We start from the raw sequence: 25987 nt of genomic DNA on the forward strand, positions 1-25987 counted from the left end.
TTTTTGTGTCTCTATGTTTTTAAGATGTACACTTACCTTCAATGTCTGGCTTTTATTTGAACTGTGAAGCACATTGTAACTCTGTTTTGAAAAGTGCTATATAAATAAATAAAGTTTTTATTACAGGGGATTTGGTCTTTTGACATAATCATATTGAAACAAAAAGAATAACATATTACAAAATACTATTTAAAACTATACTTGTGAAGCTATGTTCTGAGTAGTTTACTTCTGAACTTTGGCCTGGTCACCGATTGTTGTTCTCAGAATATCAGCTGTTATCCAAGATGCTATGCTCTGCAGTTTTTTGCCTCTAGGCCTTTCTATATTATTATATTTCTTTTTTTTGCATCCATCCTTCCCCTAATTCTGACAAGTTTCTGCTGCTGAGATGTGCCCCTACTTCTGCCCAAACTGTTTGTCTCCAACATTTCATTTTTGTCTCTCCAGACATTAGCTTTTCACACCAATGAAACCCACAGATTACTAATAATGGATATTTACTTCTCAGCCTCTGATCTATGCAATATATGGTTTTGATGTGGTCCTATCTGAAATGCTTTTCACTGCTTTACCTGCTTCAGAGCATGATCTCTCTCCACAAATCAATTCAAATTTCCTCCGCATCGGTTCCAGACTATGAACAATAGGAACAGGAGCAAAACTGTCTACACACCGTGAAGACCAAAGAGGCCAAACCGTTACAGAGACAGTGGGCTCAGGAGGAGTGAAAGACGACATGTTTCCAGCGTCCAAAACAGCAGGACTCTTCCTGTGATCACCATTAAAACATTTACTGGGAAAAAACTAGTGAGTCCTTCACAACACCTCATCGACCAACTCTGACATTAAAAAAACAAACAAACTTTGTTTCACGATCCTGGGTCATTTGACCCAGCATTTTGAGTTTTAACATTTTAACTCTCTCTCTCTCTCTGAATAAATAGTCATAGAGTCCGAAGAAACAGAAAACGTGTCCTTCTCACTCACCACAGCCGGCTGCTTTGACATCCTGAAATCTGGCTGTGGGGTGACGTGCCGGTGGCACGCTGGGTAACACCCAGGACCATGACAATTTATGTATTGATAGTGCTGTAATTTTTCACTGTTTCACTTTAGAAACATAAATCTTTGCACATACGACGTTCATATGTTGGTTACTGAATTTCTGGAATGAAATATGAACTGAGGCATATTTTTAAAAGGGTTATATGCTAAAAAATAAATTAAAAAAATTAGGAGAGGATAAAAATCTACTTACTTTTTCTGTGTTCCAGTCTCAGTAACTTTGACACAGTAATATCTGCTGTCATATTTACACCTCTGATGAAATTTCACAAGTGTTAGCTTTATTTTGATACCACGATTGTATACAACAGAGTTTGTAATTGCAGAAAAATACTCAATTAATAACTGTGGGCATTTCATTTTCGAGCCGGAAACTCAAAAAACCGTTTGGGACCCATCAGGGTTTTAATGTTTCAAATAAGAAGCGGTGTTGTGGTATTTTTGTGGTATTTTTAAAATTCCCGCGCTGCCTTCACTGCCAATCGTAATTAGCACTTATCAACAGATAAATATGTATTTTTGTATAGCTGTAACAGAATTTTCAGGGTAAAATTTTATCAGAATGTCTTTTGATACCAAGCCTAGTCGTTCTCGTCGAGGCCGAAATCGATTAGATGACTAAGTTTACAAGAATTCAGCTTTAAACAATAATAAAATGTTGAAATAGAATATGAAATACTGAGCAGCTTCCCCGCCTGAAAAAGATTTCTTTGTAGCCCATATCGTTCTGCCTTCTTCTAAATGGCACAGTTAGTCTGCATTTTTCTGTAAAACTGTTACAAACGTTTGAATAATTGGATATACAGGGACTAACTCTTTAAGGGTTTAAAGAGCACGTAATCAGCTGACTTCAACAGGACTTCATACTTCCGCTTCTAATTTTTCGCCACAACAGATAACTCAGTAACATATAAAAGGTAGGTCAGCAGAACCAAAAGTGCTTTTCTTTTTTTGCTGTTCAAGTCTGAGGTTACTACTACCTTCTACTGTATTGAAGTGTACGGCATCGTTAAGCGAATATAAAATACAGAAATCTCTCTCATAGCCTGTCTTTATTATTAAGCGGCTTCAAGCACACTGGACGCCATTTCGACTACATAACCGAAAGTAAAGAAGTAATTAGAAAGCTTTATCAGGAAAATCTATTCTTTACGTGATCAAGCCGGTAATAAAAAGCAGACAAACACCGTGTGAACATCAGTATGAACCTAAGAACTGATCGGGGCTCGCTGTTGTTTTCTTGCGCTGTCGGACCAGCTATATCCTGGTGTTTACAGTGGTTAGATAACACGTCATATAATTTAGTACTCTGAGGAAGTGAAACTAAAGCTAGGCTAGGCATCCGCTCCGAGGTGTGTGTGTGTGTGTGTGTGTGTGTCATCATCTACCCTCCAGTAGATGATGATAGTGGTGAAAATAAGATGGAGGCTTTGATGAAATTACTTGTGTGAGGTGGGTTTCACATGGGTTTCTGCAAGGGATTAATATATATATATGCTGTGTGGAGGGTAATTGGACTACAGCAGTGATAGGCATAACAAAACAAATACAAGGCGTACTAGAGTAAAAAATTTAATAAAAGACAGTGCACAAATGTGTGATTATGTAATTGCACTTGTTTAAGTTTAAGTCTATGTGTTATTGAACGTATAAGGGCAAAAAAAAAAAAAAAAGTATTAATTTGTCAGCTGGATGATGTGTGAATCCAGCATCTCCTGCTAGAAGCTGGATTCTGCTGCGGGTCCTGCCGCATCGTGCAACTACTTCCAAGCTTGACTTAATTTTTAAGGAACTCAGGTATTGGGTTAAGTTAGACCCAATTTGTTAACTTAGAGAGTAGTAACGGCTGCAAGGAACGTACTTTCTCCCGTTTGGCTACAGCAGGCAATGAGGTACGTTCAGGGTGTCTCTGTTAATTTGAGTTTCGATGAAATCGACTGTGTTTACTGTCATAACAGTGTTATTGTGAACATGTCGCATGATGGTTAAGTTATTTAATTTCACTAAATATGTGTTATCCTTTATGTTTAAGAAACGGTGATGTTGCTGATTGTAATTGCTTTTGTTTGGTTAGTTCTCACGATGACGACGCTGAGTAATCTTGTCACTGAACGTTGAATAAATCATCTGTAAACAAGAACTTGTCCGCGTGGTGGCTGACGGGAGCAACACCCATGAATCAGTCTGAGGAAAAAGATGAGGGACTGCTGCCCTCAAATGAGGAACATGGCAGCCAGGCAGAACTTGAGAGGTATGGAAATCTCTTTCAACTCAAAATCCTCTGATTTAAAGTTTTATCAAGTTGGCATTGGGTATTTTTGTTCGGTCCTTTACCTCTCAACTGGGCTCTTTTGGATATTTTAGAGGCTGAATATATCTAATATATATACAATTTAGAATTTGATCATTCAGCAAACTATAGAAGGCCTATTAGTACTTAGAAATGTAGGAAAGAGTCAAAGCCAAATTTTTCAAGTGATACTTGTTACTATATTATATGAGATAAAGACAGTTGAAGAAAATATACAGTTATGTCCATAAAGATTTGGACAGAGATAACCTGTTTGAAATTTTGGTTCTGTACATTACCACAATGCATTTTAAATAAAACAACTCAGATGCAGACGCCAACTGGACTAAGATCCGGTGACTGACTTGGCCTTTCAAGAACATTCCACTTCTTTGCTTTAAAAAACCCCTGGGTTTCTTTGGCTTCATGTTTGGGGTCATTGTCCATCTGTATTATGAAATGCTGCCTAATCAATTTGACTGCATTTAGCTGGATGTGAGCAGACAGCATGTCTCTGAACACCTCAGAATTCATTCGGCTGCTTCTCTTCTGTGTCACATCATCAATAAACACTAGTGTCCCAGTGCCACTGGCAGCCGTGCACACCCAAACCATCACACTGCCTGTACTGTGTTTTACAGATGATGTGGTATGCTTTGGATCATGAGCTGTTGCACGCCTTGTCCATTCTTCTTTCTTGCCATCATTCTGGTAGAGGTTGATCTTGGTTTCCTCTGTTCAAAGAATGTTTTTGCTGAATTATGCTGGCTTTTTTTAGATTTTTTTATTTATTTATTTTTAGCAAAGCCCAATCTAGCCTTTCTGTTCTTGAGGCTTATGAGCGGCTTGCACCTTGCAGTGAACCGTGTGTATTCACTTTCATGCAGTCTTCTGTTTAAGGCAGACTTGGATATCGATATGCCTTCCTCCTGGAGAGTGTTGTTCACTTGGTTGGTTGTTATGAAGAGGTTTCTCTTCACAACGGAAATGATTCTGCAATCGTCCACCACTGTTGTCTTCTGTAGACATCCAGGTCTTTTTGTGTAGCTGAGTTCACGAGTGCCTTCTTTATTTCTCAGCATGTACAAAACTGAAGATTTTTCCACTCCTAATATTGTAGAAATTTCTCCAATGGGTTTTTTCTGTTCTTAACTGGAATATGTTTCAGTAAACAGAAAACAAAACTTGTGTCAGTATCCAAATATATATGGACCTTATTATATAAAGTGAATATTTCTGAAGCCAGTTAATGGAATTAAATTTATTTTGAAAAAATGTGTATTTATATCGTGAAAGATAACAATGCAGTTAATCAACAGAGTTATATTTCTTGATACTCCATTTCTTTCAGGACTGAGCAGAAAAGCTGTGTGTCCCTGAAGAGTGAAAGATCCATGGATTACCCTCTTGGTTTTAAACAGTAAGATTTATTTCTAAATAAAATCAACACTCATTTTTTTTTAATCGACATATTCTGTGAAAGGAAAAACTAATAAATAAAACTGATTATCTGCATAATCAGTCGTATTTTTTTGTCCACCATGCTCCTAAAAGTTATTTATTTCTATTCGTTTTAATTCATTTATTTTCAGTAAAACTCTTCACATGGATGTTAAAGACATTACATTGGTTAGCAGTTAAACACATGTTGGAAGCATTCCTGGACAGATATATTTATTTAACCTCAGCTTGCAAATAGTTTTCTGTTCTCACAGCTTTCTATTTTCAGAGCACACACAAACCAGAGTATAAAAGTACATCCATAAACTGAATTAAAACATAAAACATATTGAAAATTTTTTTAATTAATATATATCTAAGTATGAGTAGTACGTAATAAATCACTTGGTGATCATGAAGTTAAACATCAAATCTTCAACATCCTAAACAGTATAAGGTATGAGGTGAGTACCGTTCTTTGAATTTGTCTGGCTATGTATAGTAACTAGTACCACTTACCATTTTCCCTGTCAGTGACTGAAGTCTATAGAACTTCCATGTGACTTTTTGTATGCTCCATTTCTTTCAGGACTAAGCAGGAACATTCAAACTCACCTTCAGAAAGCTGTGTATCCATGGAGAGCCAGAGATCCATGGATTATCCTCTTGGTTTCAGCCAGCATGAATCAGTTACAGAGTAAGTCAACAGAGCAGTTTTTGACATAATTGTGAAATCGGTATTAAGAAAAATGTATGTTGTTTGTTTCTTTTGCCATCATGTGTGTCAGTCAGTAGGCACAGACTTTCTGAGGCAAGTACCATGGGCTCTATTTAATGCTTCTATTATTTTTTTTGAATGCATATATATTTTAATATCTTCTGTTCCAAACAGAATATGTTGTGTTGATATGTCTCCTCTTTGTATGCAGAATAAATTGTTCTCTTATTCCTTTGTCTTTATTTTAAACACTTTATCTAATCTAAACTTGCCTCTGTCTCAATACGTAACTTTTTTTGTTTTAATTTTCATGACTGTGGCTTACAGCTCATTCAAATCAGAAATCCATTATTTCAGAATATTTACTTGGATCAATCAAAAAATCAAATCAAGAAATAATGTATAGTACTCAACTTCTGAAAAGTATGTTCATTAATATTCCATACTGATTTTGACCTCCTATACCACTGCATCAGTACAGTGTGACCTGGAGGTGATTATTGAGTGGCACTACTGATGTGTTATTTGACTCCCTAGCAGTATAAGTGGGATATGGTGTAGTAATTATCAATAATGAGTTATGTTTTGCCAACAAAGATCACCAGACAATGTCAGAGGGGTCCACCTATCATCAGACAAACCTGGACTCCATATTTTTGTATCAAACTATCCGGTCTTCAAGTGATGACGTTATGAATCCTGCTTCTGGGCCCAAACTACTTTGTGTTTAATAAGGCTGTTGTGTTTTTAATATGTTTCAATACTTTGTATCTTGTTCTATTTAATCTCAACAAGCCCCTAAAACCAGTCAGTGATCACTGTCGGCCTCTCTCAGTTTTTATTAACGCTAATCATTTTAAAGCTCAGTTTTTAAAACCTTAGGATGTAACTACAGCACAGCCCATGCAGCAGTGTATTAATGACTAACCTCGTATTGTAGATGGATTATCTCAGTTTTTCTCCTGACTGAAGTTTGGTCCGTTTACAGCATCCTGCCATGCGATTGCATTTGTCCCTAACCAACGGGAACCCTCATGTTAACTTTTATCGAAGGGAAACGAGTTAGCGTTCATCCTCCAGCTTCACTGTGTTTACATTATGCTAACATAGCTTGTGTCGGTATCTACATCATTATATACCAGCTAGCCAAACTTCAGTAACCCTACAAACATCACTGCTGTTTATTTTTCTGTCTTCATTTATGTCGGAAGTCATAGCAGAGCTGTACGTCTTAATTTGTTTCAGAAATCCCTCAGTCAGAACATGGTATATTATATTTAGATGGAAACTAGCGAGCTAACTCTCTGCTAACTTCTAACTCTGTTAAATTTCATAAATTCTGTTTTCATGGATGCCTGGATGTTAAACTTAATTGTTACACCTGGTAGAGCATCCAGACTGATCATTTTATTATAGATGAAAACATTTAGACAGTTTTTCAACTCTCAGTGATGCTGCAGTGATCGTTTGACTTAGGGACCTGCAGCGGAGTTTGGGCCCAGACATAGCTAATGACATCAGACTTAAAGACCAGATAGATTTTGCCACTCCTAATATTGTAGCAATTTCTTGGATGGGTTTGTATTAGTTTTCACTGCTTAAAGATGGTTTGTTTAACCTGAATGGAGAGCTCCTTTGACCACATGTTCTGTTCACAGCAAAATTTTCCAAATGCAAGCACTACACTTCAAATCATCTCCAGGTGTTTATCTCCCTAACTGATAATGACATAACAAAGGAATTGGCCATCCATGTCCATGAAATAGCCTTTAAGTCAACTGTCCAATTACTTTTGGTCATTTTAAAAAGAGGTTGGCACATAGTAGGGAGCTGAAACTCCAAAATCCTTCATCCAATTTGAATGTGGATAAATGAAAGCCGGGGTCTACACTTTATGTCCATGTTTATTATACAAATATAACTGGAATATGTTTAGGTAAACAGAAAACAAAACTTGTGCCAGTATCCAAACATATATGGACCTAACTGTATATAGTGAATATTTGTGAAAGCCAGTGAATAGAATTCAATTTATTAAAATAAAAAAAAGTGTTTATTTATTTCATAAAAAGATAAGAATACAGTTATACATTGTTTGATACTCCATTTCTTTCAGGACTGAGCAGAAAAGAGAAAACTCTTCTTTACCAAGCTGTTTGTCCCTGAAGAGTGAAAGATCCATGGATTACCCTCTTGGTTTTAAAAAGTAAGATACATTTTCAAGTGAAATTAACACTATTTTTTTAATTGATATAGTCTGCGAAAGAAAAAACTAATAAATAAATCTAATTATCAACCTAATCAGTCATATTCTTTTGTCCAATATGCTCTTAAAAATGATTAATTATTCTCAAAACTGTTCACATGGATGTTAAAGGCATTACATTGATTAGCAGTTAAACACATGTTGAAAAAATATTCTACTTAATATATAACTAAATATGACTAGTAAGTAATAAATCACTTGGTGATCATGAAGTTAAACATCAAATCTTCAACATCCCACACAGTATAAGGTATGAGGTCAGTACCTTTGTTCTAATTTGTCTGGCTATGTATGGTAACTAGTACCACTTACCATTTTCCCTGTCAGTGACTGAAGTCTATAGAACTTCCATGTGACTTTTTTGTATGCTCCATTTCTTTGAGGACTAAGCAGGAACATTCAAACTCAACTTCACAAAGCTGTGTATCCATGGAGAGCCAGAGATCCATGGATTACCCTCTTGGTTTCAACCAACATGAATCAATTACAGAGTAAGTCAACAGAGCAGTTTTTAGCATAATTGTGAGATCGGTATTAAAAAGATTTATGTTGTTTGTTTCTCTTTCCGTCAAGTGTGTCAGTCAGTAGGTACAGACTTTCTGAGTCAAGCATCATGGGCTCTATTTAATGTAGTTTCTTTTTTTTAATGTACATTTGTTTTAATATGTTCTGTCCCAAAATGAATATGTTGTGTTGTTCTGTTATGCATACAAATATGTCTCCTCTTTGTATGCAGAATAAATTGTTCTCTTATTCCTTTTTCTTTGTCTTAAACACTTTACAACGCCAAAATCTAAATTTGCCTCTGTCTCAATAAGTAATGAGGTGATTAGTGAGTGGCACTACTGATGTGTTATTTGACTCCCTAGCCGTATAAGAGGGAGCTGGTTTAGTAATCATAAATAATGAGTCATGTTTTGCCCACAGAGATCACCAGACAATGCCAGAGGGGACAGACCTGGACTCCATATTTCTGGTTAGTAACTGCATAAGCAGCCCTCTAACTGGAAAAAAATAAAAGAAACAGAGTACTTCAACTGGTCTTGTTCACCTAAACATATTTTGACACTGTGGCTGTGGCCTATTGTGATGGCACTTGCACAACCAGATGGTTGATACTTGATCTAATGTATTATCTTACTGGTCTCAGAAGGCAACTGACAGAAACAAGGCCAGGCCAAGCAAAGTGGTAGTCACAATGTGAAAGAAATACTTTGGGAATTGGGGGGAGCTGGGGTGGATGAGTTTAACCCTGAGTTCCTCAAGGCTTTGGATGTTGCTGGGTCATCTTGATTGGCATGGTTGGTTGATAACCTTTGGTTTGGCACACTGGGGTAGGGGTTTCACTTGTTAAAAAAGGGGGACAGAGTGTCAGACGAAAAAAAATATACAAAGAAAACAAAAAGAATAAGATAATGTATACATGTGGGTGGAATGAGTTTGTATACATGGCTCTCCCCTAGATATAGAAAGAAGATAGGAAGGAGTCAACTGAAGATACAAAATAATAAATCTTGGACACAAATGTAGGACTATGACATCAAAGCTTCTGACAGAGATGCATTTCTGCTTCTGAAACTGAAACTTGAATGAGTATTATTGTATTACAGGTTGTTGAGGAGAACATTGTTACTTTTGTGAAAAATGAGCTGAAGACATTCCGTAAATTGCTGAGTCCAGATTACCCAAAATGCCTGGACAGCAAAGCTAAGGATGAGGAGATAAATCATAGTGAAGATGAAGACCAGATATGGAGGAGCAGAGAGGCTTTTCTGAAAATCACACTGCAGGTCATGAGACGAATGAAACATGGAAAGCTGGCTGACTCTCTACAAAACAGTAAGAGGTTTTTAATATAGTAGATGAAGCAAAACAAACATACAAGCCAAAACAATTAAAATCTGAGGTGCTGAAAATCTTCTATACAAAACATTACATCTTTAAAGATCTTCTTGGCTATGCATACTATCCAAGAGTATATCAAGAGTTTCTGTCTGGGTAGTAGAAATCACATTTTTTCTATCAGTAATATTCTTTACTGAATCACCCAGTGAGTGATTCAGTAGTGACAATAAGTTGATTATTTTGCTTATAAAATTTTGGATTATTTCAATATCACACGTGTATAAAATTAACTTGTGAACCAAACCCCCCCCAAAAGAAAGGATTTTCTACCGTCACATTAAGAGATAAACGTGGCTTTGTTTGTGTCAGCTTTTTATTATTTTTCTGTCACATAATTTGTCTTCGGTTTAAAGTAGGGAAATTGAGATACCTGTACAACGGTCTAATTTAATACAATTTATCACTTTTCTTGTCAGGAGCTTGTGGGGCCATGTGTCCATATAAACTCAAATCAAGTCTAAAGAAGAAGTTTCAGTGTGTGTTTGAGGGGATTGCCAAAGAAGGAAATCCGACTCTTCTGAATCAGATCTACACAGAGCTCTACATCACAGAGGGGAGATTTACAGAGGTCAGCTATGAGCATGAAGTCAGACAGATTGAAGCAGCATCCAGGAAATCAGATGGAATTGAACCAAAAATCAAACAAGAAGACATATTTAAACTCTCTACTGAAAGAGATGAACCAATTAGAACAGTCATGACAACGGGAGTGGCTGGCATTGGGAAAACAGTTTTAACACAGAAGTTTGCTTTGGACTGGGCTGAAGGCAAAGGCAACCAGCATATACAATTCATATTTCTATTTTCCTTTAGAGAGCTAAATGTGCTGAGAGAGAAAAGGTTTAGTTTGGTGGAACTTGTTAATCACTTCTTTCCTGAAATGAAAGAAGAAGGAATCTGCAGGTTCCAGGATTTTAGGGCTTTGTTTATCTTTGATGGTTTGGATGAGTGTCGACTTTTGTTGGACTTCCACAAAACTGATATCCTGACTGATGTTACAGAGTCCACCTCATTGGATGTGCTACTGACAAACATCATAAGGGGGACATTGCTGTCCTCTGCTTGCGTCTGGATAACCACACGACCTGCAGCAGCCAGTCAGATCCCACCTGAATATGTAGACATGGTGACAGAGGTCAGAGGTTTCAACGACATGCAGAAGGAGGAATACTTCCGCAAGAGATTTAGTGAAGAAGAGCAGAGAAGCAGAATTATTTCCCATATCAAGAGGTCACGAAGCCTCCACATCATGTGCCACATCCCTGTCTTCTGCTGGATCTCTGCTACAGTTCTGGAGAAGGTATTAAAAACAAAAGAAGGAGGAGAGTTGCCCAAGACCCTAACTGAGATGTATGTTCACTTTCTGGTGGTTCAGTGCAAACTGAAGAACATCAAGTATGATGGAGGAGCTGTGACAGATTCACACTGGAGTCCAGAGACCAAAAAGATGATCGAGTCATTGGCAAAACTTGCTTTTGAGCAGCTGCACAAAGGGAACCTGATCTTTTATGAATCAGATCTGACAGAGGGTGGCATTGATATCAGAGCAGCCTCATTGTACTCAGGAGTATTCACACAAATTTTTCAAGAGGAAAGCGGATTGTACCAAGACAAGATGTTCTCCTTTGTCCATCTGAGTGTGCAGGAGTTTCTGGCTGCTCTTCATGTTTATCTGACATTTTTCAATTCTGGAGTCAATTTGATGTCAGAAGGAACTTCAGTGTGGTCCAGACTGTTTGAAGCCAAACCTGATTTAGTATCTCTCTACCAGAGTGCTGTAGACCAGGCCTTACAGAGTCCAAATGGACACCTAGACCTATTCCTGCGCTTCCTCCTTGGTTTATCTTTGGAGAACAATCAGAGACTGCTACACGGTTTAGTGAAAGAGACAGAAAGCAGCTCACTGACCAATCACAAAACAGTCCAGTACATCAAGAGTAAGATCAGTTCCACTTCCTGTCCAGAGAAGAGCATCAACCTGTTTCATTGTCTGATTGAGCTAAATGATTGTTCTCTAACAAAAGAGATACAACATCACTTGAGCTCAGGACGTTTGCCCATTGATAAACTATCTCCTTCTCATTGGTCAGCTTTGGTCTTCATTTTACTGTCATCAGAAGAAGAGCTGAATGTGTTTGACTTGGATAAATACTCTGCTTCAGAGGAGGTTCTTCTGAGGCTGCTGCCAGTGGTCAAAGCATTTACTAAAGCTGTGTAGGTTAAATTAGCTATATAAATCAAATATATAAAAATGTATAAAAAGGTCTGTCAGTTCAAATACTTTTTGTTGCAAATATTTTTAGGGTGAGTTGCCATGACCTGTCAGAGAGAAGTTTGAAACCTCTGGCCTCAGTTCTCAGCTCCCAGTCTTCCAGTCTGAGAAAACTAGACCTGAATTACAACAACCTGCAGGATTCCGGAGTAAAGTTGCTCTGTGAAGGATTACAGAGTCAACACTGCAAACTGGAAACACTCAGGTTAGGATTAAAAGAATCAAATAGTTATTTAAAACCTGCTTTAGCATGGGTACATGTCATCAAATGTGCAACCAGTAATGTAATTTCTTTATTATAACTGACTGTTATCAGATTAAAAAAAAAAAATTATTTATTTAGTTATTTTCAATAACTGTCTCTTTAACAGGGCCCACAGTTCTTAATGCTGCTAATATAATAATACAAGTGTAACTACTGTTATTTAATAATTTTTGATAAATGTGATTGTGTAATAACTGTAACTTACAAAATATCCTTCAAATGCTTATCTTTATTTTTGGCAGTATTGGAAAACGGCTGCACTTTAAGGACAATGAGTTGTTGTCATCACACTATTTCATTATTTGTTCCTTTTTTTAGTCTTTGTTGCTGCAGCCTGTCAGGAAAAAGCTGCGAGGCACTGGCTTCTGTTCTCAGCTCCCAGCCCTCCAGTCTGAGAGAGCTGGACCTGAGTAACAACGATTTGGAGGATTCAGGTGTGATGCTGCTCTGTGAAGGACTAAAAAGCCCAGAATGCAGACTGGAAACTCTCAGGTCAGGATACAGCCATTTGTTCAGTCTCCCTTTGAAAAAAAAAAAAAAAAAAAAAGCTCTAGGCCGGAAAAAAAATCATAATTTCATATCTCTTTTTCCCATTTTTTTTTTTTCATCAAAACTTTCAGGCCAGTATCAAGGGAGTCACCTTTCCAGTTATTGCTGCCAAAATTCAGGAAAAGATAGTGAATGGACAGGTTCATAGACACCTCACTGGAAATAACTTGTATGAACAGTTTCAGTCTGGCTTCCGTTCATTTCATAGTACAGAAACAGCTCTAGTAAAAATCACAAATGATCTTCTGCTTGCAGCTGACTCTGGAGTCATCACTCTCCTCATCCTCCTTGATCTTACAGCAGCTTTCGATACTATCTCTCACCGCATCCTTCTTCATAGATTAGCATCTATTGGGATCAGTGGTACAGCACTCGTCTGGCTTACCTCATATCTCTCTGGCTGCTCACAGTTTACTCAATTACTCAATCACAGATCACTATCTACTCCAGTTAATCCCGGTGTACCCCAAGGCTCTATCCTAGGTCCTTCCCTTTTTATTATCTTTCTCCTACCCCTAGGTAATATTTTCAAGAAATATAACATCCAATTTCACTGCTATGCAGATGACACCCAGCTCTACTTATCTTCCAAACCCACTCTCTCACATTTCTGATTGTTTAAGTGAAATCAATGTTTGGTTTACTCACAACTTTCTTAAACTTAATGACAATAAAACAGAATTCATTCTAATAGGCACCAAATCAAAACAGACTAAAGTTCCAACCAGAAGTTTTTCATTATCCATTAATAACTCTGTTGTCAACATTCCCCTAAGGTTAAGAGTCTTGGTGTGATCCTTGACAGCATCAAGGCTCAACCCTACCCACTCCTTATCTCCTATAAACAATTACAAGCTCTGGAAGTAGTGGCCACTTGGCTCCATATATATTTGGTCCTTAGGCTAGAGCTAGTCTTCCAGTATCATGGGAAAGCGTGTAATAGACATGCCGTTCCACCTATTCATTTCACACTCACTACCAACTTATTGGCTTTAAATTTATTATCTCCTCCTGCTCGTAATACAACATCTGCATGCAGTACTGCAATTTCTGCATGCGTGTCTATGGACACGGTGGACCGGTGTTTATTACACACTTTGGTGTGATGCTGGGTTGAACAGATATAAAATATATATGTGTGTGTGTGTGTGTGTGTGTGTGTGTGTGTGTGTAAGATCTTGAGCCACCCCTCATATGTTGATATTTTTCTAGAAAAATGAGAAATATGTGCAAATATAGGTTATAAGTATATATTTCTAATCCTCCCTTAGTTATACTGCAATAGGTGTAGGCCGCTGGGGGATTTTCACGATGCATTCTTTCTTCTTCAGTCACTTTTCTCACTCACTACGTGTTTATATACCTCTCTGCATTTAATTATTAGTTATTGTTGATCTCTGGCTTTTGTTCCCTCTCACCTCAGCTGATGGCCACCCCTCCATGAGCCAGGTTCTGGTGGAGGTTTCTTCCTGCTAAAAGGGAGTTTTTCCTTCCCACTGTCACCAAAGCAATTGCTCATATCACTTAGTCATGATTATTTGGGTCTACCTTACAATATAAACCGTTGTGATTTGGCATTGTGTAATTAAAATTCAGTTGAATTGAAATGAAGTCAAATAAAGAGACTGATTAAGTGCAATTGAAAGTCAGTATTTGGTGTGACCACCTTTATTGTTTAACATAGCCTGAACTGTCTTTGGCAGGCTTTCTTGTAATTTCTTCTGGTAGTTTTCAGGAATAGTTCCTCTGGCTTCTTGAAGAACATTCAAAGCTCTTCATTGTGTTAGTCTTGACACTTTTTTGCAGTTTAGACTTCAGAAATCTGTGTTTGTGTGTTTTTGTGTGTGTAGGCTGTCAGGATGTGTAATCACAAAGAAAGGCTGTGCTTCGGTGGCTTCCGCTCTCAGTTCTAACCCTGCTCACCTGAAATTGTTGGATCTGAGTTACAATCATCCAGGAGAATCTGGAGTTAAGCTGCTCTCTGCTGGAAGAGAGAATTCAAACTGGGCACTGAACGATCTCAGGTATGAATAGACCAAGGTGTAAATTGATTTTCTTTAAAATATTTCAGAAAAAAAAACATAAAAATGAAACCAGACTAAATTCTAAGCAGCTAAAATTAATTTCTGTTAATTTTATGATTATTAAAAAACCCAACAACTTTGTCCACATCATTTCTTGTTAATTGCTTTTTCAATACCTACCAGGATTGAACCCCGTGGATCACAGTTCTTAAAACCTGTTCTGCAGAAGTGTAAGTCTTTTTTTTTTTTTCTTTAAATAAAATTACAGCACTGGTTGTTAGTGTTAATAGTCTTCAGGTTTTTAGTAATTTCATTTATGTAATTTTGTGGTATTCAACCTACTATTATGGCGCTAATTTCTAACTAAAGACACAGTGAGTTTATTTCTATAATGTACCATTGCAGTTTACCAGCATCACAAACAACCAGGGCAAAAACTCACAGAGCTGATGAATGAGTGTTATATGATTTGATATGATATACCAACGAACAAGCTTTTCAAGTCAACATCATATCAATATCTGATCCAAATAACAGATCGGTCCATCTGTAGTAACTTGTAAAATGTTCGTAAGAAGAACAAAAAACATTATTTACTGTCAGATCATGACCTATGAACGTATTAATGAAATTACTTCACTCATTACTCTTAGTTTTTTTTCTTTTTTTTTTACACACCAGGTGAGGCTTTCACTCACAGAAAATCATTAATCTAATAAACTTAAGAGATGTATTTCAACAGACATTTATGGTATGTGAGAGAGCCACAGCTACAGGGAAGCGAGGAAAAATCCCAGTGTATAAATGTGACTAAAAGCCTGAGACACTGCAAATCCACTGTAAAAAGTAACTTCTCTGTTGGCAATACCCAAAACAAGATACATCCTTATGTGGGCTGTATTATTAGCTTATTCTGATCAAATCTCCACCTTATACAGCAAAAGTATTAACACTGGAAGCAGAAACATTCGTAACCACATGAGCTATACTTCTTTATGTTGTTAAACAGAGACCAATTAACAGTAAACCTTTCCACATCTTAGCAAACCAATTTTTGTGATTTATGCAAGGAGCTGTTTTTAAATGTTTCTTCAATCAATTTTGGAATAATGACATTTATTAAAAAAAAAATCTGACCTAATGACCAGCAATATATCCAGATGTATGTCCATCTGTTCTCTCCATCTGTTTGTATGACCAACTTAAAACTTTGGGATCTGAAGTTTGACACTATGTGTTTGGTTCTAATATTTTAGCTAAATGTTGCTTTCTGTTCATAACGTTTCTTCTTGAGTTACTGCTGCCTGCATGTTGGTTTGCCTGTCTTTGTAAAGGTATTCATTGATGCATTCCTGGGCCTCTTACCATTATGTTTAACAATCACAACTAATGCATGTGTTATAGTTTTCACGTCTGCCCGTGTTTGATTGGGTTTATGCAAATGCAGACATTCACATGTTTGATCATTTTTTGTAACTGCGTGGACTCATCCTCTGAGTTTAAGCAACAACTCTGTGTTCAAACCAATGACAGAGTATAATTACCACTTGAATTGTGAAAATCTTACGCTAGCCCTTAATTGAAACTAATTTCAGCTTTCTCCTAAAATCAAGTCTTAACTTTCAAACAGGCCTTTGACTCCCTGGAGATGATTTATAAGTAAATCTGTAAAGTGCACCTAAAAAAGCATGTGTTGAAATGTCCCCAAATTGAAACAGCATTTAAGTTAGAGTAAAAAAAGGCAATAAACTGCTGTTCTCCTTTATCTTTCCTTCAGATGCCCGTAAACTCACACTGGACCCAAACACTGCAAACAAAAACCTTATAATGTCAAACAACAACCGAAAAGTGACAATGGATAGACAGAAGCAGTCATATCCTGATCACCCAGAGAGGTTTGACTACTGGAAACAAGTGCTGTGTACAGAGGGTCTGTCTGGTTGTTGTTATTGGGAGGTTGAATGGAAAGGACATGTTTACTTAGGAGTGACGTACAAAGGAATCAGGAGGAAAGGGGAAGGGGATGACAGCTGTCTTGGATGCAATGATCAGTCCTGGACCCTGATGTGCTCTAATGGTGGTTACTCCTGCCATCATGGTAACAAAAGAAGATCCATCCGTACAACTGCTGCCAGCAGAATAGGGGTATACCTGGATTGGCATGCCGGCACTCTGTCCTTCTTTAAAGTCTCCTCTGGCAAACTGATCCACCTCCAGACCTTCCGTACTGAATTCAAGGAGCCAGTCTATCCTGCTTTCAGGGTCAGGACTGAGCCATTTAACTCATCGCTGGCTTTGTGTTAGATAACTTTTTGTTTGAAGCTCATCTCAGATGCAGTAGGGCGACAGATCAGGGCCATAGTTTAAAGTCACCAATACTTTTCCTATAGTTGGCCATTCAGCAAGTCTGAGTAATTAATGAAAGAGGCCTGCTCTGGCACAGAAGTCTCAAGAGTCTAGCTAGGGTTAGGTCAGGCTAGTTCAAGTTAGCTGGCCCACAATTCACAGCCTGAAGTTTAGCTGGCTTGTGGGAACATTCATGAATTGGTCGGTTTAATCACAGTTTCTGAGGATCCCTGCAGAGTTACAGTCTCAGAAGAAACTGGTTGTAGCTTCAGGGATTAAGAAAAATCACAAGTCCAAGCAGATTCTGGTGTGGGTTTGCCATCTATGTCACCTGACCCAGATGGAGCAGGGTATCGGCTTGGAGCTGGCTGCGGTGCAGGACCTTCGAGAGACTGGGCAACAGCATCTTCATCACTCACTACAGTGGCGATGAGGCTAGGGTGCTGGGCAGCTTGACTTTGGCTGGCTGTGGAAGTGTGGAACTTACTGGCTCCAGCAGCGAAGATGTGGAGCTCGAGTCTTGAGGTGTGGGTGTGAAATTTACAAAGTATCACAGCCATTTATTCAATGATGTTTCCTTGTATATTTTGCAGAATTATCAGAATTCTGAACTTCAAAACAGTAATAAATAAATTGAGAAAAAAAACCAAAATTGTGAGATTATTCACTCAACCATAGCAAAACTGTACATTTTGTAAAAAGTTGCACGAAGTTTCTGTAAATATACTGTAACTGTTACAATTCTTTTAATTTCAGTGCTTGTATGGAAAGTAAAAAAAGGCAGTAGGCTTTGTTTTATTTAACCTATTATAACTTCCAAATGTAATGTCATTACTTTTTTTGTCAACAAAGAACGTGCAGAAAAGGTTTCTTGAACATTTTTCACAATATTTTAATGTGAGCATGTAAAGATTTTGCAAAATGGTAATGTGTATGTGATTCAGCAGTACATTTTAAAACTAACACTGAAATCAGACTTCCGGCATTGAAAACTGTTTCTTTTCTGTGTTTATTGTCACTTTAATATTGCTGTTATTTAAAAATGTTTGTCATTAAAGAAAATTTCAGTCATATATATTTTGCAGTTTTCTGCATTACTAAATTGCTATGCAGCTATTTCCTACATACAGTCCTCTTGTGGTCAGTTCAGCTCTGCTCCTCACACAATGGCTGTCTTCATAAACTGAAAAGAAAAGAGAAAGTCTTTAAAATGCAACTGTAAGGATAAATAGGGAAAGTAAAATATAGATATTTTTTATTATTTAACTCTTATTAGGCTAAGTAGCAAAGAAGACAGAAAACAGTCTATTTTTACTACTTACATCAAACAGTTAAATATTTAGTTCACCTCTTTAAAAAAAACAAAAAACAAATTGCATGTATTTTCCTCTGAATGAAAGTCCAAATTATTTTATGTAACAAAGTGCAGATTTTTACACCTTAATCTCCGAATGACCTCAGAATAAATCTCTGTTGCTATTTTCTCTGTTTGTATTATCTCCCATAATTTCCTTTTTCTTTGCTTGCAAAAAGCTACAGCCTAATGTATTTTAGCCTATATATTTTGTCTTTTGGCCTGTTTTGGATTTGCACACATGCATAATCTATATAACACACTTTTTAGTCATTATTAATATTGTCTACACTTTTCTGTAGGTTTCCATATAGGTGAACATGTAAAAACTTGCTAGATTAAACTACACAAGTTTTATTTAAAACATGAAAACTCACCTGGTTCATGGTGAAGCTGGCCACTTGACAGTCACAGGGCAAGTTCAGCAGATGGGCTTTGAAACGATCTGAGACAGGAGGCATATATTTAAAACTTTGAAATACCATTTCAAGCCTGTAGAAAGATCGAAACTGCAAAAATGATTGCAACTAAATTAATAACAATTCAAAGGTTATTGGGAATAGATACAAATTAATTTAAGGTTTGCACTCAGTGACTTTTAATTCATCACAGTGCTTTTTTCCCCTTGTTAATAGTTAAAAAAATAGTTCTATACATCATACCCAGTGTAGTAGATACATAGTGTAATATTGAACTGGAACACAACCTTAAAGTCAGTGTCACTGTGTTACAGTTGCAGTTACCTTTGAGGATCTGAAGTTTTGTCAGGGCAGCCACATATTTGTCATAGTTGATCCCACCCTCTGAGCGATATTCCTGCCATAGAATTCTGAAGGTTTCATCATCCAAATGAAATTCTGCACGGCAGAAGCAATAATGAGTGAAATTTCCCCGATTATTTATTTTATTTTTACAAATAAATGACTGCGCCTTAAATGTTTTGAATCTTTCTAATGACAGCTCCAAACTTTTTGTACTGCATCAAGAATGTAATATACAGTACAGTTTGGTTTTCTGTGGCTTTGCAGCTCATGTCTGTATAATGTGTCCAGTGTGTACTGTAAGCTGAACACAGCTGAGTGTGCAACTATGATATCAGAAATATCTGTATATTTTCTTGATTTACCTGCAGAGTTATGAAGAAGGAGAAATTATGGATGTCAATGGATGTATTTTTACTGTACTTTTAAAGAAGTAATGTCATACCACGGGCAACCAAAGCCTTTTTCATTTGGTTCTCAGTAACAGAGGGTTGATTCCTGCTCCCATAGCTCTCCACGTATTCTCTCCTGATAGCGCCCACAAAACGCTCCAGTTTGAAGAACTCCACCACATCCAGGTCTCCAGACTGGTCCGCCTGAAAGTGCTGGTTAAAGAGCATGAAGCATGCAATATACATAGCTAAACACATAATTGCAAAAAATTGAAACATATGCCTAATGGAAAATTTTATAACACGGAAGGTTCCCATATTAATGTTTTCTATGCATCATGTTGGCATGGCTTTAACTATTTCACTACCCGCAAGCCTTTACTTCCTTTGCTATTAAAACAAAGAAGTCATTAAGTGTAAAATCAGTCACATGAAGGCTCCCCCTCCCCAAATTATTTACTTCTTATTTCTTTAAGTGTTAAACTGTTGGCTAGAATTTGTAGTTCTGGTTCCACTAACTGCCACAAAAAAAGGATACATCCATGAGAGTCAGCAGCAGGCGAGCAGTACTGAGAGTAAGAGCTAAATTTTGAAAAATAAATAAAAAAACATGAATTTAAATATTGTTTTTCAATTAATATTGAAAATCTTGGTGTTGGAAATGAAACAAACCTTTTCCATGAACAGAATAGCCACCAGCCTCCAGTTTAGCAGCGACATCTTCAGCGTTCAACATCTGCAAACAAGGACAAAAATGGTGGTGTAATGGAAATTTTGCAGTATTATACCATTACCATTATACCATTACTGAATAATTACATCCCAAAGATGCGGTATGTGTATGTACACCACAACCTCAGTTATAAAGCAGCTTGCAGTTCCTTTTGTGTCAGTTGAATGTACTGCATGGATTTGTTTTGAACTTTTTTTGTCTTTAAACCACTATGATCTACATAATCAGTCATAGTTTTATTGTATTAGTCATACACACTAAACCATAAGTCTCCTTTTGATGCATGGAAATCATTTAGAGGCACCCTGTGAAGCTCTACTGCAAACATCTGTTAATATTCAGAAATACCAAAACATTTAACATGTGGAAAGAATTTCCCCTCATCATAAAACATTCTGGTATCAGAGATGACTTAAAAGTTTGAATCCTGTGTACTTTTATAAGCATGTGTAATAGCATGTTTGTTCATTATTTTATTTTTTTCTACTATCAACTGCTGGACAAATCCTGCTAGACTACAAACAGATGTATTCATCAACACCAGAGACCCTTAAAGTTTTTATTTTTTATTTGTTTTATGATTTTTTATTTTTTTTTTGTAATTTGTCAAAGTTTATTTATTATTTATTTATTTCCCATCTGCTGTCACATTTATGTCTCTTTTGACTCAAATTAAGGAAACAAACAGTTTTAAAGCCTTTGGTGATGGTGATGAGCTCTCTTCAGCCACTAGGAGTCACTAAAGCAGCAGTGATCACATCATTGTATTCCTGCCTGTCTGTGTTTGCTGAGATGGACAACCAAATTGAAATCAGCACTGGCAAGGTTAAAACTTTGTTATCAGCCCCACAGCCCCCTGAGTTGTCCACTTACAAAAGAAGCAAAAAGTAAAAGTTATCAAATTTACTTTAAATTTCTGAAGAAATGAAATACCTTAGGCCTTTTTTCTTCCTGTGAAAGAAAAAAAAGGAAGATGTCAAGTAAAGATAAATAACTGAAAAATAAAAATAACTCATTTTACTTCATTAAATTAAATTGTTAATGTTCTTTGGTCGTCAACAAATTGCCAATTACTTACTGATATGCACATTTCCTCTGGGAATGAGCTGCACTGCAGCTCTTCTGGCCAGGAAATGCCAAAATTGGACATCAGTCCCTCACAGTCCCGTCTGGCTTTCTCACAGAATGACCTGCAGGGCCACTGCGCTTGCCCTGCCTCACACTGAGGGGCATAAACCCGACACAGGAAGGCGCGTATGTCCACCGAGCACACGGTTTGCACCATGGAGTTGAAAAAGGACATCTTCGTGAATGCTTCTCTTTGGCTTGTGTGTCCCAGAAGATTTGGAATGAGGGTCTGGTTGTAGGACAGACCCTGGCACATTGGTATGGTGATTGGCTCACAGACCCCACCGCTGCTGCTCACTCCATACTGGAGACACAAGTACACAATGTCATTCCAGCTCTGGTTACCTTCAGCATGTGATACATTTCTCTCTTTTATAATGATAATAATTTTATAGTGAAACATGGTCTTTATGTAAATATGTGCCACAAAAATCCAACTCAAGCCTGAAAAATGTTTAAATACCAAATTATACATAGACTTGCAAATACGATGGGAATATCAGTATGGTGACAGAAAAAATGTACATAACAGCAGAACAAGACACCACGAAGGGTAATCATGTGCTGTTGTAACTCACTCCTGCTTGTGATGTTAAAAACTGTCTTTGAAGTCCAAATAAATCTGTTTTTGTTGTACGTCACCATGAAACCTGGACTCATTAGGTTTGACATTTTTTGGTTTGTACATATCTACAATCAAAACGTTTTTTATACCCTGTGGCCTTAAAGATGATTTTTTAAGTATGAAAAAGTATTAAAAAATTAATCTCAGTAGATTGGTTGAGCCATAAAAATGGGCAAATACTAATATGAATACTTTTAAATAATAAATGGGGACAAATGAGATAATCTGTTGAATTTGCACTTTTTTTCTTAAGGCATCTAAGGGCTGTACATCATCTGTTATGTAAACGGATCACTTATTAAACGAGAAATAATTTCACAGGAAATAGTAGCTTCTGTTGTCTCGTAAATGTTTAACAATGTGAGGTATTGGGTGTCTTATTACTCTTATGGTTTCAGCTTTTTTAAAAACCTCGGCTGTTCATCTGATTAATGATCTGAGAATGTATTCCATTACAGTGCATTGGTTTTACTGGTCTAAACTGGGTCATAGGTAGCCCATGACTAAATTGAGTTTGACACGACAGTGTTAGAGTGTTTTGTCAGACTTACATGCTCACAGGACTCTGTAGTAAATGCTGTACACTTCAGTTTTTCAGGCCATGCTATGCCAAACTTGTTCATCAGTGGCTCACAGCCGGACTTTGCTTTCTCACAGAGAGTTCTGCAGGGAGGACGAGGTTTCCCTGACACACACTCAGGAACGTAGACGGAGCACAATAGCGGCTTTAAGTGGGAGGAGCACCTCACATTAACAAGTGGATAAAACTGATGTATCTCCAACCTTATATCATCTTGGGTTTCTTGCTCAGGCAGCACAGTTTCTGTGTAATGCAGGTCTTTGCAGAGAGGAACGGTGATTGGCTGACATGCTGCAGAGGATGCTTGACTAACACTGATGACTGGAGTCTGGATGAACAGAAACATAAATCACTTAAATGTCAACAATGCTGGGAAGCACAGTAGTGCAGTGGCTAGCAGCGTCACAGTAAGAGGATTCCCGCGAACATGAACTGGTAAATAATAATAATAATAATAATAATAAACAGGTAATTAAGTGGATGATTAGAAGAATGAATGAACAATGTCATTGCTCATTAGCTACAAATCTGCATGCTCATTTTAACTCTTATTGCCAAAGAGAGTATATCCAATCTGTTTTTCTGTCCTGTGATACTTGTCTGTCTTATTCTATCAGGTCTAAGGGTTTGTGAGCAGCCAAAGTTTCCCTTGGCCAAAACTTGGCTAACTAGAGAGCATGCTGGAAGAGTGACTTCACTATGTCTTCATTCTAAGGCAACTGAAAAGCTGACTGTTGTAAAGGGGAAATGTAATGGTCGATCAGTTATTCTAAACTGGCCAAAGGTGTCAGTGTGACTGTGACTGGATGTCTGTCTCTTTGTGGAAGCCCTGCGACAACCTGTCCAGGGTCTACTCCCCCCCTGCCACATTGAAGAAGTGGAAGAAAATGGATGAATAAATGTACTATCATTTATTGTCATTAACCAGCACTTACTATTTGATATAGTTACAAGTATAAAAAAGCATATTCCCAAACATACGCAGAGCTGAAACAGATTTGAGCTACTCAGCCAGAAAGGCAAGTGAAAGAGTCAGAGCTTTCATCACAGTGTATAAAAGTCTTTGTGAATATTGTTTATCTTCATATTACTTACATGTTCACAGGACTCTGTGGTAAATGTTTCACAGTTGAGAGCTTCGGGCCACTCCAAACTTAAACTTCTCATCTGTGCTCCACAGCTGGACCTTGCATGCTCACAGAGTGTTCTGCAAGGTGGACGAGGTTTTCCTGACACACACTCAGGAACGTAGACGGAGCATAAGAATGGCTTCAGATGAGGGGAGCATCCTGATGTCACAAGTGGATTAAACCGGTTTATTGTTAAGGCTATATTGTCTTGGGTTTCCTGCCTGGGCAGCACAGTTTCTGTGTAAGTCATGTCTTTGCAGAAAGGAACCGTGATTGGCTGACATGCTGAAGGCGGTGTCTGAGTAACACTGATGACTGATGACGCCTGGATGAACACAAACATAAATCTTTTAGTTTATATTTTTAATGTTAATGGGAGTATAAAGGCATGCACTCTCTTCTGATATTGGTGCATTTGGTTTTATACATGAAATTTGATTAAATGAAGAGTCTTAAAGAGGCATTGCATTTTCATTTCTACATACTTGTGGAATGACTGCATGAATTGAAAAATTGTGAAAAACACAAACAGATGAGCTGAATGTTAGCCAGGAGGTGAGGACAATACCATGAAGTGTTACAATAACTGGATGTTCCCATTTAAAGTTTGTTAATGTCAGTGAAAGGGACAGACAATGGAACAATAAATTGTGAAGCAATCCATTAAATAATTGGGTGAAAATGAGACCTTTCATATGCTTTAACTTGTGCTCTATTCCACATGTGAGGTGATGCATGAAACATTAAACAAAAAGCACTTTTCCAGTTAATAATCAGGAAAAAAACATCAAAAATCCACAGTATCAAAGACTGTGCAGTTTTAATATTGAATATCCCATGATATTGATGCTAAAAGCTGATTAATAAAAAAATTAAAAAATTCATGATTATGACTGTTGAGTTCAGTCAGCTATATTGCGTTATGTTTGCCAGACAGTGTAGGACGTTACATTCTTATTATTTTATACTCACCCCTACACAGTTGCTCTCAGGTAAAGTCTCACATCGGAGCCTTGTAGGCCAGGACAACCGCTTTGCTCTGAGGGTGGATTCACAGTCTGCCTTGACTTGTACACAGAGAGCTCGGCATGGTTTCAACCTGCTATCGTCCTCTGAGCTGCATTCAGGCACAACAATGCGACACATAAGTTTGGCAACATGCGGTGAACAAGCAGTCTCCACGATCTGACCAATTTGCTGCAGGCTGTAGCCTAGAACTCCTGTTGGATGAAGGGTAGTGGTGTACCCCACACCTTGACAAAAGCTGGCTGTAACTGGCTTGCAGTTTGTCCTGTCATCGCTCCTGCTGTGTACCCACTGAAGAGGCAGCAAACCCCAAACCACCAAAAACAAATGCTTCATGGCTCGTAGTAAGCTTGAAAACTGTCCTGGATAGTTTAGCAAAGCTTTAGGAGGTTTGCTAAACTATGTGAGAATGTGGAGGTGGAGTATGAGTCCACAAATGGAGTTTCTACAAACAAGGCACTGATTTAGGACCACTGTTAAGGTCACATTTAAACAGGTTGCCCAACACAAATAAGAACCAAACTGATCTCAGAGCAGGAGACCGATTCTGAGCTTAGTTGCAAGCAAAACATCTGCTTGTGGTTATGTGCTTTCACGCCTGGGGGTGAGAGTGTATTGGCAAACACTGGCACAATAACCCTGACATCTGGTCAGAAAATAACAAAGTTACAAAGTAAATGTGAACACTTTACTGTACTCTGCTGTCATTGTGACTCAAGTTTTGATTTTACCAGATAAATAACAGAATACTTCATCACACAGCCTACAATATAAAATCCGATGTCACTGAATAGCCTAAGAATCAAATTCGTATTAGTTCTAGTACTTGAAGAAAAACGGTAAGAGAACAAATGTTAAAACCAGCGTGTCTCTTACTGTAAGCCTTAGAGGTGGAGTACGACTCCACCAATGGAGTTTCTACAAGCAAAACTGATTTAGGAGCAAAGCTAAGACCACATGTGAATACAAACCTCATCACTAAATGAGAGCCAAACTGGTCTCAGAGCAGCAGTCTTACATCATAGAGATTAAGAGCTTTATAGAAGAACAACACATGGTTATGATTATGTGCTTTATGGGTGTCTTGCGGGGGCTGAGAATGTGCTGCATAAAAC

General features: G+C 37.6%; 2 protein-coding genes across 8 annotated transcripts; one reads left to right on the plus strand and one right to left on the minus strand.

Moving 5' to 3' along the window:
• Positions 1 to 1319: 1319 nt before the first annotated feature.
• LOC100711241 (NLR family CARD domain-containing protein 3) lies at positions 1320 to 18119 on the plus strand. Of its 7 annotated transcripts, none has more exons than XM_005472784.4 (14): positions 1320 to 1985; positions 3143 to 3319; positions 4710 to 4778; positions 5388 to 5495; positions 7633 to 7722; positions 8166 to 8273; positions 8710 to 8758; positions 9393 to 9621; positions 10104 to 11901; positions 11991 to 12164; positions 12543 to 12716; positions 14624 to 14797; positions 14981 to 15027; positions 16575 to 18119. In XM_005472784.4, exons 2-14 carry the CDS (start codon positions 3243 to 3245, stop codon positions 17099 to 17101), a joined length of 3624 nt encoding a protein of 1207 aa, XP_005472841.1. In that variant the 5' UTR covers positions 1320 to 1985; positions 3143 to 3242; the 3' UTR covers positions 17102 to 18119. The 7 variants fall into 7 exon arrangements, with proteins under 7 accessions (XP_005472841.1, XP_019220390.1, XP_019220387.1 ...); XM_019364845.2 differs by having other exon boundaries at positions 3206 to 3319; XM_019364842.2 differs by lacking the exon at positions 1320 to 1985 and adding an exon at positions 1992 to 2960.
• LOC102077038 (atrial natriuretic peptide-converting enzyme) lies at positions 18020 to 25671 on the minus strand. The gene is made up of 11 exons (XM_005472785.3): positions 24819 to 25671; positions 23812 to 24171; positions 22688 to 23044; positions 21462 to 21815; positions 21317 to 21334; positions 20323 to 20386; positions 20189 to 20232; positions 19704 to 19854; positions 19241 to 19354; positions 18875 to 18942; positions 18020 to 18326 (listed from the first exon to the last, which is right to left on the minus strand). Exons 1-11 carry the CDS (start codon positions 25206 to 25208, stop codon positions 18303 to 18305), a joined length of 1944 nt encoding a protein of 647 aa, XP_005472842.1. The 5' UTR covers positions 25209 to 25671; the 3' UTR covers positions 18020 to 18302.
• Positions 25672 to 25987: the final 316 nt, after the last annotated feature.

Source organism: Oreochromis niloticus, linkage group LG11 (assembly GCF_001858045.2).
Source record: "Oreochromis niloticus isolate F11D_XX linkage group LG11, O_niloticus_UMD_NMBU, whole genome shotgun sequence".
NCBI lineage: Eukaryota > Metazoa > Chordata > Actinopteri > Cichliformes > Cichlidae > Oreochromis > Oreochromis niloticus.